Source organism: Neodiprion lecontei, chromosome 2 (assembly GCF_021901455.1).
Source record: "Neodiprion lecontei isolate iyNeoLeco1 chromosome 2, iyNeoLeco1.1, whole genome shotgun sequence".
In the NCBI taxonomy this organism is placed as follows: domain Eukaryota; kingdom Metazoa; phylum Arthropoda; class Insecta; order Hymenoptera; family Diprionidae; genus Neodiprion; species Neodiprion lecontei.
Genome location: NC_060261.1, coordinates 29,825,758 through 29,842,975, shown reverse-complemented (window position 1 = coordinate 29,842,975; position 17,218 = coordinate 29,825,758). Strand labels below are relative to the sequence as shown.

The window sequence follows — 17,218 nt, the reverse complement described above, 5'->3', positions numbered from 1 at the left end:
TGACCGGCTGTTTGCCCGAAGCCCAAACGTGGATATCGTACGCGAGGAAACGTACGAGTCAAGAGCACGACACACAGCAAGGAACACGCAACACAGGGGCAGCCGAGCCGAGAGCAAAAAGTTTGCGGAATGGTTGCTAATACGATGCGTTAACTCGGACTAAACTTAATTGTAATGAAATATAACTGGCTGTTTAAAACCGTGGAACGAATTCACCTTGACCCAAAGAAGCAGGTAAAGAGTAGCTATAGATCGATCAGAAGCGGTTCTTCTCTCCTTCCCGTTTCCCGATATTCCGCCGGGCACATAATATCTCGCAAATCCAAACGCATTATTTATCTTTATAAGTCTATAACGCTCCGCGACGTCTCGCCCGTCTCTCTGCTGCCAATTTCACAACGCACGTAGGTGATAATAAAAATAAGGGACGTCGCAGCAGATCATTCGTCCATCTCGGCCAAACCTTCTACATTAACGGTCTGTCCGTTGGATTAAATGATTTGGATGACAAACCTCGTACGATACAACCGACACGACGTATATGTATGTAGTAGCCGCGGTGTCAAATTTACGTGTTATACGTTCACTATCGACGGACGAATGTCCGAATGTCTTTTATCACTTTCCCCCACTTACCCCGCCGCGCCTCACCGCAAAACGTTAAATCAGTCGTAGAACGGTGCACGCAATAGCTGAGAAAATTATCTAAAAATAATAAATCAATCAAACAAATTTCGGCAATGTGAATCGAATCGGGAAACCAGAAGAAAAAAAAGATGTGCGTGGAATTACGCCGGGGTATAATTTACGAATTGTCTCGTGCTAAAATCCCATTTCTCGACCTTTTCATCCCTCCCACGACAGCAGAGACCGTGCTAATAAAATATAAATCGAAATTTAGGTATGTAATTCACGTTTTACGCAACCAGATCTTATACAATCCCAACTGGCTATGTGACCTACGACAATTCGATTATTTGTTGCCGTCTTCGTTCATCGATCCGTTAAAAATGCAATAACATTTTATTCTGGAATTCTAGAGCTAGATTGAACGGCCTTTATTTTCGTCAATAATCTTCGGTTTCTTCCCCCTTTTACTTTCATGCAGTGTAATAAGAAAACATCCCCTAAATGCAGGGTACCTCATAGTCCGAACACCACTTTAATTTGTTAACAAAGTGATATCTCTGATTTTTCATATTTATTCCCTCCTCGACACCATGTACTTCCCTTCCAGGCATCAAAGCTCTTGTATGTATTTATATTTGCATTCATATGCGTAAAAACTTTGAATTCGAATTGAAATTTTTTGGTTCATTTTGTTCATTCATTGATACTCGTGGGCTATGAGCGGTTTCACGATCATGCGAACGCCATCTCATGAATCAGTCGAAGCACATCCGCATACGTGCATACACTCACTGTTCATTATTACTATTTTATGTCCACACTGAAAAGCATTAATTATTATAATTTGACTGAAATCTAATGATGAATCTCTTTGAAACATTAACATGCCTGTTAATAAATACAAAAAATAAATCGTAATAGCAGTGACGAAGAGCTTGTTTTTTGTCCAACAGAGAACCAGATAAATGGGGAAGATCAAGAAGAAACCTGACCTGGTTCATTGCAGCCAATCCCAAAATGTACTCAGAAATCTTATGCTGCGAGAGTTTGGCCTTCGCACAACTCACAAGACAAGTACGCGAGAATTGGAACCTAATGCAGAAACCAACCTCGTACTTAAAGATCACAAAGAGCTGGTACATAATTTTACTTTCTCCATGTTTTATTTTATTTATTCTTCTATTCAAATCATACTTTATATTCCGCTTCTTTCTCTCTTTCAGAAATGTGATGTTCCTGGTGTACCAAGAGCCACATTTTTAATGGTCTTTAGTCCTGACGGGTAAGTAGCTTCATTTTATTAGACAATTAGCAACAATCGAATCCTTGGATAGAATAAGTCTTTCCTAATGATTTTATAATTACTTTTTTCACTGGACTTATTTCTATTGCAACAACGTTTGTAATCGCCGCTCTTGAGCAATGGATAACGAGTTATAAATGTTTGGAAAAATCTACGTCTAACTCGGCAATTTCCTTGAACTACGATTCTCGAGGTCGGTCTAGTTTATTATTAATTGAAGCTCTACATAATCTGAGGAAAAAACGTAAAATTAATGGGACGTAGCATCTTGGGCTCGATCTAAATCTGTCCATAAAATTCAGTCTCTTGAAATTCAAATAGGCATGGAAACCAGGGAAGTTTTTCTGTTAGAATCATCTCACTCATGGAAATATAATTTTTAAACCTTTCTCAGCTCTAAAGTTGCGTCTACACATGGAAATCACAACGTTTACATAACGGATCTAACTTCAGGAAAAAATATTCGAACGTTAGCTGGTCATCCTCGTACACCATGGTGCATTGCTTTTCATCCTTCTTCGAATGAGATTCTAGCGTCCGGCTGTCTGGGTGGCCAAGTTCGTGTCTGGGACCTCAGTGTAAGTATTTAATTTGCAACTTTTGAGCTACCTAACTTGGTCCTGAATTTTTAAACATAATTTTTATTCTACATTTGCTAATCAGGGAGGTAGCGAAGTATGGAATGCTGACAGTGAAACTGTTATCGCGTCACTCGCTTTTCATCCATCGGAAAGATTACTTGTTATAGCAACTTACAATGAAGTCCATTTCTGGGATTGGAGTCAATCGGAACCCTTCGCTGTAGCTACAACGAGGAATTACAAAGAGAAAGTTAGGTAAGATCGCTCTTCTATCAGTGTTTCTACTATTCCAGTTTTGTGTTCACGCAAGTCCAATTCGAAACATGGTTTTTATTTCCCTGATAATCATTTTATTTTTTATATTTACGCTGGAAAAAATGATTGTTGTTGCCCTTGAAAACTTCCATATTAAATGAAAGAGTCTGTAACAGTGAACGTTTTGAAGGGTTTTTAGAATGTTGAATGAATCGACAATAGTAACAGTGATCAACATCGCATTTCAGGTACGTCGCCTTTGATAATTTAGGAAGAAAATTGATTACTGGTATCGCAAATGATCCTCAATTACAGTCACAGTGGGATCGTTCCCCAGCAGACAATGTACAGCACTCGAGATCCAATCTTCTAAGGTATGCAAGAGGCTTTGCATCATTACATAGATCAATAAAGATAAGCTATTGTTGATACTAAACGATCAAAGGTAGCTGAAAGTGATTTCTAATAACTTTTTTATTTGATTTTAGGCCATCGAGAGAGAGATCTCAAAATATGGATGGTTCGCCACCCTATCATTTATGGAATCAAGGAGTGTTTTATGGTGGAAGATGGAGGGATAATATTGGAGATCGTAATTCTCGAAATAATGACTTCAGGATGCAATATCGTAGGAATGCTGTACCTGAGGAAAATCCAGATACAAATAGAAGTAGCAGTAGCAGCAGCAGCAATAATAACACCACCACCAACACCGCAACACCAACCAGAAACAGTTATCGATACTTTGACGAGTACGTAAGAATGCGAAGAGAGCTAGAAGCTGACAGGCATCGCTTTGGTGATGAACAAATTCATAGATTACGCCTAAGTGACGAAGAACGAGATTTTCGTTTGCGTAGAAATCTTACAGATGAAGCAATTATTTTACTACGCAGCCAATACTTTCTTCACACAGTTTGCGAAAGGCTCGCCTCTTCACAACCCAGTAGTCCGCCTGATGACGGTGGTGCTGGTCCATCGCAGCCACGTGGACGCCAGTCACCACCGCCACAACTAGGAAATGTCACAATTGAAGTTCGAAGAAATAATTATCTAAATTTCGATTCCGATTCCAGACGAAATGCTATGAATGTTCTATTGGGGAATACAGACAGGACTGCCGGGAGTAACCAACAAGCTGGTGAAAGATCAAGCGAAAATAGCAATGATGAGGAGTTGACGTTTACTTTGACACGCGGAAATACCTACCCAAATTTAGCAAGCGTAGAACAGCGTCACAACAATTTAATTCGTAGATCCGAAAGCTTGGACCAACGCATAGACAATCTGTGGGAAGAAATCAATGAAAGACTTGAACGTGTGAATACCCAAGATACAGAACGACGAATAAATTTATGCTACAAGAATATCGTTGATCAGTATGAAACTCTTGCCCGAAGGTACCTCGATATCTCTAGAAATCGTGACACGGTATGTTTATTTTCATTCAATTTCGCTGAGTTTCAAATTACTGTAATTGAGATTAATTTTTTTTCATGCTGTAGTAGTGAAACTTGATTCAATGGAATTCTGCTAGAAAAATGAATATACATAATATATAGGATATAATAGCAAACATTGACGAATGATAGTTGGCATTATTTCAGATCGATCGAGGCACAGATCCGATGGATATGCCGGAAACATCGAGGGGTCGTTCATCGGAGGGGACGCAAGAATCTGATAGAAGCGAGCCAGCCACAGAAACATCTATACGAAGATTGAGAAATGAATTAAATAATAGCGCTCAAGCCAACAACAGCAGCCTGGAGAGACTCCAGAGGTACAGACGTCTACTTATGGAACGTTGGGAGCAAGAAAGAACAGAAGAGACAAGCATACAACAATCCCTTCAAAATTTGAGAGCGGGATTAAATGCTACAGCTGAAAATAATAACTCCTGTCTAGCGAGACTTCAGCAGCTGCGAGAAAGACTTCAGGCACATGCAGCAAAGCTTTTTGCAAATTCCAATAATCGAAATCCTATACTTCAGAGATTGAGGAATGTTTTAAATATTGAAATAGAAGCTCTTAATTATATGGAGGTCCAATTTACCAACACTAGTTCCAGGATTGAACGCCTAAGGGATGAATTTCCGATGTACAGACAACACCAAAGAAATCGTAATATCGTTTCTAATCCCAGTGAAATAACGTTGAATGAGGCAGAATTATTTGCTCATAGGCATAACGCTCGGCCATACAACAGAGATTTGCTCCCTACTATCGAAGGTTCATCGTCCGGGGGCCAACAGGATAGCGAAATATTTTCATCTGACTTATTGCCTGAAACCAGCAGCTATTTAGCTCCAAGTTCCATCCCAGTTTTTGATATGAGAAGCACTTCAGAAGGGACTCAGGCTGGGATAGACAATAATCCACCTCAGGAAACTTTGGACAGACAGAATTTAACTGCAGAAACCAGTACAGTTCGAGGACCTGTGCGACCCAATAGACGAAGACTGGGTACTAGTGCTACGGGAACTGACGGGGAACCACCCCGACTGCGCCGACGTCGTGAAGGACGTTACCTCTGGTATCCTCAGTATAATACGAACACTCGTACGTGGATGGAGATACATGGTGAGTCGAAGATTGATGTGGGTGACATTGTGCAATATTTTTCAACTTTGTTTGGAGTGAAATACACGTAGTTGAAATAGTGTTTGAAAGAGCGTTCAATAGATTGCAGATATTCATACGAAATTCAATTTTTAATAGCAGGCCACTTATATTTTGAGGATCAGAAATAAGAGAATTATTTTATTAGAAATATAGTCTTATCTGACAGAAAATTAAAAATAGAGTTTATAAAGAATGATCTCACTGTAAGTACAAAGTAATGAAGCTTCGGTGGCTCCTTTCATGTAGAGAAAATTTATTTTCAGCATCAAAAAGTAGATACTGTTATCAAAACTAAATACCATAGGAGTTCTATGAGTAGGTCTCTGAACAATGTTCCAAACCCTTATCATGCATCTTATAACAGAAAATTGTATTATTCTTAACTGAACAAATTGAAGTTTGAAGTTGACAAATTCATTTTCGTAATTCATTTTTTCTGATACCATAGGAGATAGTTCTCAATCAAGCGATGAGGCACATTCGGCGACAAGTTCTCCAGCTACTTCAAACTTCACTGTTTCATCACGATCTGCTTTCCAACCTAGCATACCTAGGGTCTTGACTCAAGATCAGCGCAGCTCAAATCCGAGTGGTCCAGATCAAACATCCGTGAATCGAAGCGGACAAGCAGTTGATACGAATAGAAATGAACAGTCCAATGATTCAATAAATGAGTTGAATGAGTCCAATATCAACAACATGAGAAACAACATGAGAATAATAAGAAGCACCCAAGAGATTTCACAAGACCTACTCAGAGTATTAGACTCTTTCCAAAGAAATTTAAACACTGATCAGCCAGAGATCGAAAGAAATCCACTGGAGGAAAGTTTACCTGACGATAATGTGCGTGAACAATCAGAAAACGGTTATTGGCTTCTTGAAGAAAATAGCAACTCTGATTCAAACCATGATGAACCAGCTGAGAACTCAAATACAAATACAAATACTAATTCTAATGCAAATACAAAGCGATGGACCAGCCGGTGGATAAACTTAGAGCGTGGTTCAGAAACCGATTATTTGTTAGATCCAAACAGACCATCCACTTCCGCAAATGAACTTCCTCTGACACCCGGCACGAGGATGAGGACATTGAGTGAAAATTTAGAGCACAGAATGAATGATTTTCCTTCCTCAGAAGAAAGTGGAACTCGGAGCGTTAGGAATAGTAGAGACCAACTCTCGCCGGTTTCAATAAACTCAACCCGCTACGAGCAGCCACCGTTGTTCCCCTTTCGGAGTCTGCGAGAAAACCTTACGAGAAGATTAGAGATGAACCAAAGCGGGGTGGCCGAAGCGAGTCAGCAAACAAATCAAGATTCTCAAGTGTTGGAGGAACAAGCAATACACTTACCTATAGGGGTACCAGAATGTACAATTGAAGTTTCATCTGCAGACAATGATATTCCACTAGAAGAATTGAGGGCAAACATTGCAAATCCAACTGAACAAGAGTCGGCAGTCTCTAAGTTGCAAAGAAGGCTTGATTTGGAACGTGCTTTTTACAACCGGCGCTTAGCTTCCAGTGCCAGGAATTCAACCAATGCTGATGACAGGACTGTAGATGGTAGTAGAGAAGAAGAGGGCTGGAGAGGCTGGAGAGTTTGTCCTCGCAGACAAAGTCCGGGGCAAACTGATGTTCTCGGTGTTCGTCAAGGAATACAATTACTAAGCCGGCATATAGATAACATGCAACGACTGTGCAGGTAATTAATTGATTTAAGTTTTGGGAATGATACGAATCTTATCTAGTTTAAGAACATTAACAGAATTACTGTCCAATTTCAGAGCAAGATTGGAAATTGTTCAGCTTCAACAGGTGCGCAGGATGTGGGAAGATCTGCAGCGAAAAATATATTCACTTCATGTGACAGTCAGAGTAGCTATGCAAAATAGTGATGACCAATCGCAGCCAAGTACCAGCGGAAGTAGATCAGCTACTCCGTCAACATCAACACAAAATCCTGCAGCATCCACTAGTGATTCGCAGAGTGAAACAGCAAAGAATTTCAAGAAAGCAATCCTTGAAAATTACAAGAGAGAGAAAAGTGAGACTGACAAAGATGCAGCGAGTACAACGGTAGACCAAAGTCAACCATCAACATCAAGAGGGGTATCGAACTTATCAACATCTACCATGAAAGATGAAAAATCAGATGACAGTGAGGCAACGCGAATTAACTTGTCTAACTTATTGCCAAGCGAATCAGAATTGAGACTTTTGAACCTACATCCTCAAAGCTTCTCAGACATATTCGGATACCTGTATTCCCAAAACGCTCAGTCTGCGAATGAGTCTTTAAACCTTGACTCACAGTCTTCGAATGCGACAAACGCTGCCAATGATCATACATATTCCAATTTAGCTACACAAAGTGGCTCCACTCAACTTCCCAGCATCTCAAGTCTTGTTTCCAACATCGCAAGCAGTTTAAACTTGCCACCATTTTCAGCCGTCACGTCTTCGTCACACCAACCCAGTGCATCTAACATCATCGATTCTACTGCCCCTTTGCCAAGTATATCCAACCTTGTCTATGCTAATAGTAGCACAGCGGTGCCAAGCACTTCAAGCCAGTCTGCAACTTCTAATTCAGGAACGTCGCCCGAGTTCCCACCAAGCGGCTCGAATCTTTCTGGTAGGCAATTCACTTACGAAAGAGTTTGGAGATGTGGACGTAGAATGTATTTGAGGTTTGCATACGTTTTTTAAAGTATTGAAGCTTATAATCACAATCTGTGTATTGTGTTGAATTAAAGTTTTATTCTTGCGTATTTTTCAGAAGGCCAAGGATGTTAAGTTTGGGGCTGCAAGGCATAAAGAGAAATGAGTCCAGACCTCATATTCCGAATAGTTTTTCCCGTCGTGAAGAACGTATTCACCTAAGACGCATAAGAAGATGCTTCCGTTCTATACATAGAAATAGAGAACAAACAACAACCGAATCCTTGCAAGCAATGATCGTCAGATTGGAATCTCTTGTTCAACAACAGCGTGCTTTAGCCAGAAATAGTAACGCTCTCAACAGAGGCTCGGATAGCGATAGCCAGCCAGAAAATGTTAGAGATAACAATAACGGCAATCAAGAAATGGAACAAATCCGAGAAATTACTAGACTTCGTGCCAGGTAACGTTCATGTGTAAGAAAGTCAATACAATCGAACCACACTTACATAAAATAATTATGAATGAGCTACTTTGCCCATAGACAAAAATTAAAGGACTTACATATTTATACAAAGTAATCCTTGTAAATAGTAATTGTCTACACTAGGTGCAAGAATATTTGTGTGTATGAAACACGACAACATGATGCATGTGAGATTTTAAATAAGCGGGGTTCGATTGTATTTAACTATTTCACAAACTTCTGATATAATACAATAAATTTGGGTAAAATTTTTTCATACTCACCCTAACAAAACTGTTCGTATTTTCAGACAAGTACTTAGCTTGATGGTCGAAAGTCTAACGCAATTTTTTGAAGAAAATCGTTCATGGAACGGATCGCACAGCAATGTACTTTGTGAGCAAATTTATAGTGAGTAAATTGCACTGTAATACTTTCATATTATCGAATCAACCTATTTATTTATACTTCCAATCATAAATGCTTTGTTGCAGAAATGTATGTACTACTACATTTGGCATTGGAATTAACCGATCTTCTGTTAGTACAATTGGTTTCAACAAGGCGCGAACTCGAGTCAAGTCAATACGGCCCATTTAGCTCTGATTTGTCAGCTCCAAATCAAAATAGAACTGGTGAGCCCAGAATAAACAACAGCGCAGATAACAGTCTTCAAACGGAGAATAATCGAGAGAGTACTCCTAGGGCCAGTACTAGTGGAACCACAACAGAAAGGCGTCGAACTTTGAGCTTTCTGCAAGATTATACAGATGATATTCTTTCAAGTTATACAAATCGAAATTATCACAATATGGCAGAAGGATTCAAAAGATTATTTAATATATCTCTTAGAGATGCGATTTCGTCACGCAGCGATAATGCAGAGGAATCCCAAAATCAAAACAATAGCCAAAGCACGTCGACCACCTCCAACGATGTAAGCGATAATCAGAGGAGCAACTCTAGAAGCCAAGCAGGTACGAATAATAACGCAAGTAACATATCAGCTGAGAATGCTTTATCTGCTGAAGTGCAGAGTATAGTAGAAAGAATTCATAGTGGCACAATCGATGATGGTGATAATAATGATCAACGTTTGCACGGAACAGCTCCAGTTGAACCTTCTCAACAGAGTAACAACAACAATTCTAGTAACAATAATAACGATGAGCAGGAACCGGTGCAAAATCCAAGAACAAACCAAAATATAACAGATAGGTTGGAACGGGTTAGAGATTCTGAGCGAAGCAGTAGGAGACCACTTTTATATCGTTGTAGTAGGCGTACGATGAGTCTGCTTAATCTTGGAAGATCTCTAATGTCTCATCCAAGTATACGAGGGGCCGCATCGTCTCCACGGCAAGGACCTACCAGGAATTCGCCACTTCGGCGGGAGCGTCTTGTATCTGAACCCAATGACGGTAATTTCGGAAGTTCTGGTCACAATAGAGATAGAGGAGTCAGCAGACAAGAGTTCAACGTTCCTGTTGTTCAAGTGAACAACGTTCCAATCAACGATTTTTCTGCAGCGCATTACAGTCGTTCCATTAGACAAAACACACCACCTACTCCTCCGCACACTCCTCCACCGTATTTAATAAACAGCTACTTGAATAGCAGGGAAAGAGGAAGTACCAGCCATCCAAACGACTTCAACGATCAACCAGGTCCTAGCTCATCCCAACCAGGAAATAGTAGGAATCAGGTAAAACATCGTTCCCACAAAACCATAAATTTTATTGTCAAGCTATTGCCTGAAAAAATTTGTGCAAATCATCATTTGCACGTAGTGTATTGACCTTGAGATTTAATAATGAGTGATTTATAATTTGTTTCTTCTACAAAAATAATGCTTATATATTATTTGCCTTGAGTTTCAAGTCACCTTTTGCCACATTGGTATGTAATAATAATAATAATATATCATAACTTTCTGGCAACAAAATAATTTTCAGAGAAACCTTCGGCAAGACAGAAATCATGTAGGTATGCGTTTGATAGATTTTTGCACGTGTTCCAAGTTTTTTCCCAGTTTTTTTATTATTCCTTTTGAGATTATTTCACTCCCGAATCAATATGCTCAACTGTTTCATTGTGGAATTCAGTGTTCTATTTGAATTCACATTTGGAATCTAAGCTATAGATTAGGGTGTTGCAGAGATTTAACATGGATTTTATTCTTACAGTTTAGACGGTGGTTCATAGCACAAGCAACTTGGAGAGGATCTCGTTTCTTGCATCCCCGAGTACCATACGGTTATCCATCTAGCGGTGGTGGTGGAGGAGGTGGCGGGGGTGGGGGTGGGGGAGGAGGAAGTAATGGAGGTGGAATTGGTGGTGGAGGAGGCGGAGGACCAGGACCAGGACCAGGACCAGGAAGACCTGGGGGACCAGGGGGACCAAGAGGACCTGGGAGAGGAAGTGGTGTAGGTGCTGACAGTGGACGAGGAGGAGGCGGACGAGGTGGTGGCGGAGGTGGAAGTGGAGGAAACGGGGGGACTGGACCAGACCCAGTAAACGACGATAGCGATGATTTAGATTTAAGGGGTAAGTTTACTGAAAGATGAAATGTGAAAATATGCGTGAAAATATAGAGATAGAAAGTAATTTGAGTTGCTCGACAATCTCATGTAGTGTATCTGTTATAAGTAGTTAAAAATGTATGTGTTTTACCAGATCATATACCAGTCAGCCCATTTATGGCAACATTTAATGGTTTAGAAGTGCAAAGCCACCGAGTACAAGCTTGGGATTTTTCTGATGGTGATATTCCTGATATTACAGATCGTAAGTAACAAAATCTTACTGTAAAATAATACAGGATTCTGTCTTTGCTTACTATTTTATTAATCAATATTCGAAATTCACAGCTGACAAAAATGTAGTTGTTAAAGAATGTAAGATTCATAATGATGCCAGCGTCGATATATCTTCTGATGGAAAATTACTTGCCACTCTGCTGCCATCAGGTCGTCTCAGTGTGACAACAATGCTAGGTAATACGTCTACAAATGTTACTTTATCTAGGATAATTTACTTCTTAACTGCTGTACCCACAAGTTTTGAAAATTACATAAATTTAAAAACCAATTTTTCAAACTATACTGACACATCTCATGATATTTCAGGCCTGTATAGTCTTCAATGGGAAACGTTAGGAGAGAGAATTTATACAACGAAAATTGAGCAAACGGCAGTATCTGTCTCAATTTCGCCAACTCGACAGCACTTGCTCGTAGGTTTAGCATCTCGACGTATTTTAGCACCTGCTCGTCCTCTACCAATGGCTCTAATATTCAAGCTAGTCGATAAAGAACCGGACAATGACCCGAAAGATTCGTCCGGGAATTCGGACAGAGGATACTATGCCAATCACTACATACCAATTGATGCCTACCGACGTCCAGGTGGAATGATAGACAGTATAAACAACTATTTGAGTATCTTGAGACAGAACAGCTCTGAAGATGTTGTGCAAAATGATCCAGTTTGGAGAGAGGAACGTCTAAGAGCCGATCCAGATATTAAAGATAACAGAAAAAGCATGGTGCTCCTAAGAGAGTTGACGCGTAGCAATAGAGAAACAACGGGCTATATGAGCTTGAATTGTATAAGATGGGCACCAGAACCCGGGCAAGGAATGGTCTATGCTACTAACACTGGACAGCTAAATATTTTACATTGATCATCATTGATATTAATGAGATTTAAGATAAGCCAAAAAATATGATGATAGCTATCGAAGTAATCAAGTTTTGAACAATCAATCGAAAATGAAATATATACCTAAATATATATACATATAATATACAAACAAAAAGTAATTTCATTATCTGCATAACTGTTCAGTAACTATTTCTCTGCTCTGTAGGATTTTAAGGCTTGAGACTTGTCAATAAGTTGTTTGAAATTTTCATATTTTTATTACAATCAATTGATTAATAAATTCAGCCCTAAGTCATCAATGCATCGCAACGCAATCCTAGATTCTGCACGATTCAAACATGGAGGGCTGTGCCTTAGGTTTCACTCTCTAAAAATATTGTTTATATGCTCTGATAAGCAATTGTAAAAAAAACATATATTAGTCTAATACGCGTTTATTTAATATATATACATATATATACACACGTATATATATATGTATATATATATACACATATATGCAGATATATATACATGTATATATATATAGGTGCGTGTGTATATATATTATATATATATATATGTAGGATATGTGCATAGTTTGTAAGATTTCCTAATTGTATTATTTAAAACAAAGCAACTAAACAAAACGTAAACCAATTATCACCATATTTTTAATACCAGGCTGAATTATTTTTATTATGATCTGAGTATTATATTTTAGTCTCTTGAACGTTTTGAAGGAAAAAAAAAACAGCTAATACTTACTTAATACAATTATACATACGTACATAAATACATGCAAACAAATGTGATAGAACCAAAATGATGGAATGTTTGTGCAAGGTCACTGCACTTTTTTTGTGATTTTAAAATTGAATTGTTTCAATGACGATCACGATCACGGTAATAATGATCTCGCGAGATATAAAGAAAGTTAAGGTAGAACGTGCCATTCATTGATATCTTTTCGTTTTTGTGCTTTCTTCTCATACCAAATAAAAATCTCTGATTAAGACTTCGTGTTAATTGCAAATTGAAATATGCACGGAATTACTGTTAAGTTGATATCAATGTTGACTTACTTAAAAATAAAAATTTATTAATAACAAGCGCCTCCCCGCCTGCAGCATGAAACGAAAAGTAAAATAAAAATAAATATGCAAAGAATACGGTCAACTCTTGAATGTATTTCCATATATTATTAAATATTACATGTTTGTTATATCAATTGTTTATAGATTTTTCTTTATAGAAACAAAACTAAGATGTGCACTGAAACATCAAGTGATTTCCTGGTCGGTCGATTTTCGTTTTATTTTAGTCATAACATTAAGATGTAGCATCATTCTCTTGCGTATCAACAACTTGTAATATAATTACAGCAGTGAGATCAAAAGCATGTAATCATGGAAATAAAATTATTTCATGTCGATCTGAAAAAAATTTGCTTATTGAACTCTCACATGCACTGAGTGCAAATTTTAAATTAGAGTAATGTTACAGTATAACAACTCGTATTGAAACCAATCTATTCATCATACAACAAGCTGTGCAACAACTCAGGAGTTTCAGGCTGTTTTAAACAGAGAGAAACTTTCTCTTGTTCTGAGGACCGATACTTTGAACTGTCCAACTGTTCTAAATCTTGATCTAGCATCGTTTCAATTTCCTCATCTATGTATATGGGACTTGCAAAGGATTTGCTGAGATATGAACTACCTTGATCAGTAGAATTAATTGTCTCATTGATGGTTTTTTGTATCTCACTCTCTGTGATGTAGATAGATTGAAAGTTATTTAAGGGGACATTAGAAATTTCGCAATTTCCCTCACTGCTCAAGCGCTGATGAGAATTTGAAGTTTCCGATACAATGCAATTACTGTTATGGCACTTAACTTGATGCTGCTTAAGATTACCAGTCTGTGAAAATGTCCGATTGCAATATGAACATGTATAAGGTCTATCTCCCGAGTGAGATCTACAGTGACGTTGAAGCTTATACTTTGTTGCAAATATTTTTCCACATTCGAGGCATGTCGAAGATGTATTAACAACAGAGAAACCTCTATTGCACAACATGGAAGATGACGAGGAGTCTGTATCGGTATGAAATGTAACTAGATGAGACTGGAGCGATACTTTGTACCGAAAGGACTGATGACAATTTGCACATTGAAACTGCTTCTTGTTATCGTGAGTTTCTCTGTGCTTTGTTAAAATTTCTTGCTGATTAAAAGACATGTTGCAAATCTGAAAGTGAAGAAAAAATATTGTTATAATGCCTGACGCAAATGTACAAACATTTGTAACAGATCTAATCACACAAAAAGTGAGTTACAAAGAAAAGTAAAAACATCAACTCTTCAAACTTGGTGCATCATCGCGATATCGATAATTATTTTACCAAAGAAAAGTTTCATGCTTGGTTTGTCACAAAATTGTTTGCAATTCTCAGATCAAGTAATAAAATGATATTAATTGCCACTACATAATTATTGCAAACCTTGGTAATTTTTGTTTTTTTCAAATACCCTAAATTTTATTCAAAGATGTACGAACATTACAAATGAAGGGTCGAGCTCCCGTGTGAATACGTTTGTGCCTATTAAGGTGTGCCTGACACCTGAAACTCTTTGAGCAAATATCACAAATAGATTTACGCTTTTCTCTATACGGTACGGTTGCTTTAGATAAAACATCATTTTCTTTCAAGTGGCACAGCATGTCCTGTAGAAATGAAAATAATTAATTTGTTAACAATAAGTTGCGTCAATTGCAATTGTACGACAATGAACATGATTGAATACAGTAAATATTAATGGGAAAAAAGGACCTCTGCAAAATCAATTTCTAAAGCAGGTGCTGTCAGCTGTTTTTGAACGTTCGCTACCATCAAACAGAATTCGTCAAACACGTATATCTTCTGTTCACATTCAACGCAGACAAATTTCGAAAATGCATCCGACACCAAAATATTTATCACCTGCAACGAAAGTAGATTAACGTTGAATTTTCATGCATCTCATACAATTTTTACTAGTCTTTGTTATGTCATTTTGTTCTTCAATATGCGTAATTACCTCTTTCGACAAGTACTTGTTGATTATTGATATCAAGACGGCACCCTTAACCTTATCTTTGAATACATCTGTACCTTGGCGCGTTTCCTTCCCACATAACCGACACAATTTTAGAGGAACCTTATGAAACATCATCGCGCTATTAATATTGATATGCAGTCGTATGCTCGTTTCTGAAGTTGGGATAAGAAATGACAGTTATTACTGCGATTACTGACGTCCATTGACTGCCACTGACTGCTCACCAGAGATTGTCAATGATCGCCGTGACAGCCGTGAGCCGGCTTGTGTTATTCGATAACATTGGTAACAAAGATGACGACCGAAATTCGGTCGATAAAGCAACGTTCTCTATCGTGCTCCGGTTACTCTAATAGATGTCGGTAACTAGTTAGTCAATTTGAATTCAGATTGCTCAAGACAGACAGTATTCTTTTGAAGCATGCAAGTCTTTTACATTTGTCGACTCACATATAATGGACTCCAATATTCATTGGGTCGGTAACAGTAGGAAATTTACGTACTAAAGCTTCCCGCCCTTAACGGAGAAAAATTATTTTTAAACTTTATATCGCTGTGGCGAACACCGCGAAACAAACGTAACGTTTGACGACCCTCGTGATAATTCCTATTGAGGATCAGTTATGATGTTGTGGATTTATTTACTGTGCCCTGAAATGAAATCGGTTTATCGACATCGACAACCGCTATTTGACCAATGGAGAATGCGAGGAAGAATTTAGGACGATGATTAATCCACTTTGGATCGAGATCCCTGCATTTATAACAATTCAATAAGACTATCATTATAACTGGACGATTTGAATACGCGAATTTTGATGGCTTAAACGCTTTAGCGATTTCAGTTGATCGATTATACATCACATCAACCTTACCACGAATTACAAATATAAACCAAAATACGCGCAGCTGCTTTACACATTCCGTTCACTAAGGATTCTAGGATCTTCGATTCTAGGATTCTAACCACCTGTCGTCGGCAAAATATTGATGACATATTAGATATTGATTAAAATTTTTTCATCATTTGCTTTGAAACCCGAGGAACGCAAGTTGTTACATAATTCTCTTGATGATGAGCCGATTTTCGCATCGAATAAGTCAATTATTTATAATCATCGTCAATTACTTCCCTAGTAGTGGAGAATAAGCATGCGGGTTATTTAGACCAGCCCGTACAATATCTCGTCGTCAAAATATACTTACATTTGTCGCACGATTTTTTCATAACTTCAGCCGAACTACCGTTGCAAAATATTGTGCGCGACCCTCGGCGAGGGATTGAGATTTCTGAACCACAAAAACAGCTAAAGCTAACTTCTAATCGCTGTCGCGTGATACTACTGGTATGTAAACATACATTAATGATAAATGCCCTCACTTGAAAGTTGTTTTTCTTACCTAAAAGAAATCCAGATCGTTAGGGCGACGGTTTCAATTCCAAACCGCAAAAACGAAAGCTGAAGCATTAGGTAATCCTAGTGTATTAGTACTTTAGTTCAGTGTTTTACGATAGTCCGAGAGGCAAGGTAAGTAAAGTGCGAGTCGATAATTCGAGGAATTTGAGTTTACTGGTCGGTAAATTAAGACTTTATCGCCGGTTAAGCCCAGTTTCTTATGGGTTGCGATGCGCATGCACCATTATCACAAGTAACTTTAAAGAACATCGCGTCGCTGTATACATGTATGTTGTTGTCGATATGTAGTTGTATTATACTCACCGGTCGTTCTTGTGGATGTCAGAAACTCGCGATTCAAAATCGCAATGATCGAAAATTCTGATTAAAGGTTTACACCACGCTGCAGCGATATACCAACTTCATTCAAGACGCTTCATCTGGTTATTCCACTGATCTGCATATAATGTTATTCCTACATCCACACTCTCCCCAGTCACTGCTGCTGTTGGAATGAACATAATCACGCCTCACCTGACCTAA

At 38.4% G+C, this 17,218-nt stretch overlaps 2 protein-coding genes across 7 annotated transcripts; one reads left to right on the top strand and one right to left on the bottom strand.

Annotated features, from left to right (window-relative positions):
* Positions 1–30: 30 nt before the first annotated feature.
* On the top strand, positions 31–13,602 carry LOC124292812 (probable serine/threonine-protein kinase DDB_G0282963). 3 transcript variants are annotated; one of them, XM_046730849.1, is made up of 18 exons: positions 32–234; positions 1,584–1,766; positions 1,854–1,912; positions 2,328–2,511; positions 2,597–2,769; positions 3,018–3,143; positions 3,258–3,521; positions 3,846–4,200; positions 4,377–5,352; positions 5,843–7,103; positions 7,186–8,091; positions 8,181–8,525; positions 8,839–8,939; positions 9,023–10,233; positions 10,715–11,075; positions 11,205–11,315; positions 11,399–11,524; positions 11,657–13,602. In XM_046730849.1, exons 2-18 carry the CDS (start codon positions 1,596–1,598, stop codon positions 12,211–12,213), a joined length of 7,287 nt encoding a protein of 2,428 aa, XP_046586805.1. In that variant the 5' UTR covers positions 32–234; positions 1,584–1,595; the 3' UTR covers positions 12,214–13,602. The 3 variants fall into 3 exon arrangements, with proteins under 3 accessions (XP_046586803.1, XP_046586805.1, XP_046586804.1); XM_046730847.1 differs by having other exon boundaries at positions 31–234; positions 3,258–4,200; XM_046730848.1 differs by lacking the exon at positions 32–234 and adding an exon at positions 481–901 and having other exon boundaries at positions 3,258–4,200.
* On the bottom strand, positions 13,426–17,207 carry LOC107217716 (zinc finger protein 471). 4 transcript variants are annotated; one of them, XM_046730864.1, is made up of 5 exons: positions 17,000–17,207; positions 15,258–15,377; positions 15,011–15,160; positions 14,737–14,904; positions 13,426–14,427 (listed from the first exon to the last, which is right to left on the bottom strand). In XM_046730864.1, exons 3-5 carry the CDS (start codon positions 15,068–15,070, stop codon positions 13,705–13,707), a joined length of 951 nt encoding a protein of 316 aa, XP_046586820.1. In that variant the 5' UTR covers positions 15,071–15,160; positions 15,258–15,377; positions 17,000–17,207; the 3' UTR covers positions 13,426–13,704. The 4 variants fall into 4 exon arrangements, with proteins under 4 accessions (XP_046586820.1, XP_046586821.1, XP_046586819.1 ...); XM_046730865.1 differs by lacking the exon at positions 17,000–17,207 and adding an exon at positions 16,680–16,696; XM_046730863.1 differs by lacking the exon at positions 17,000–17,207 and adding an exon at positions 15,476–15,496.
* Between the last annotated feature and the right edge of the window lie 11 nt (positions 17,208–17,218).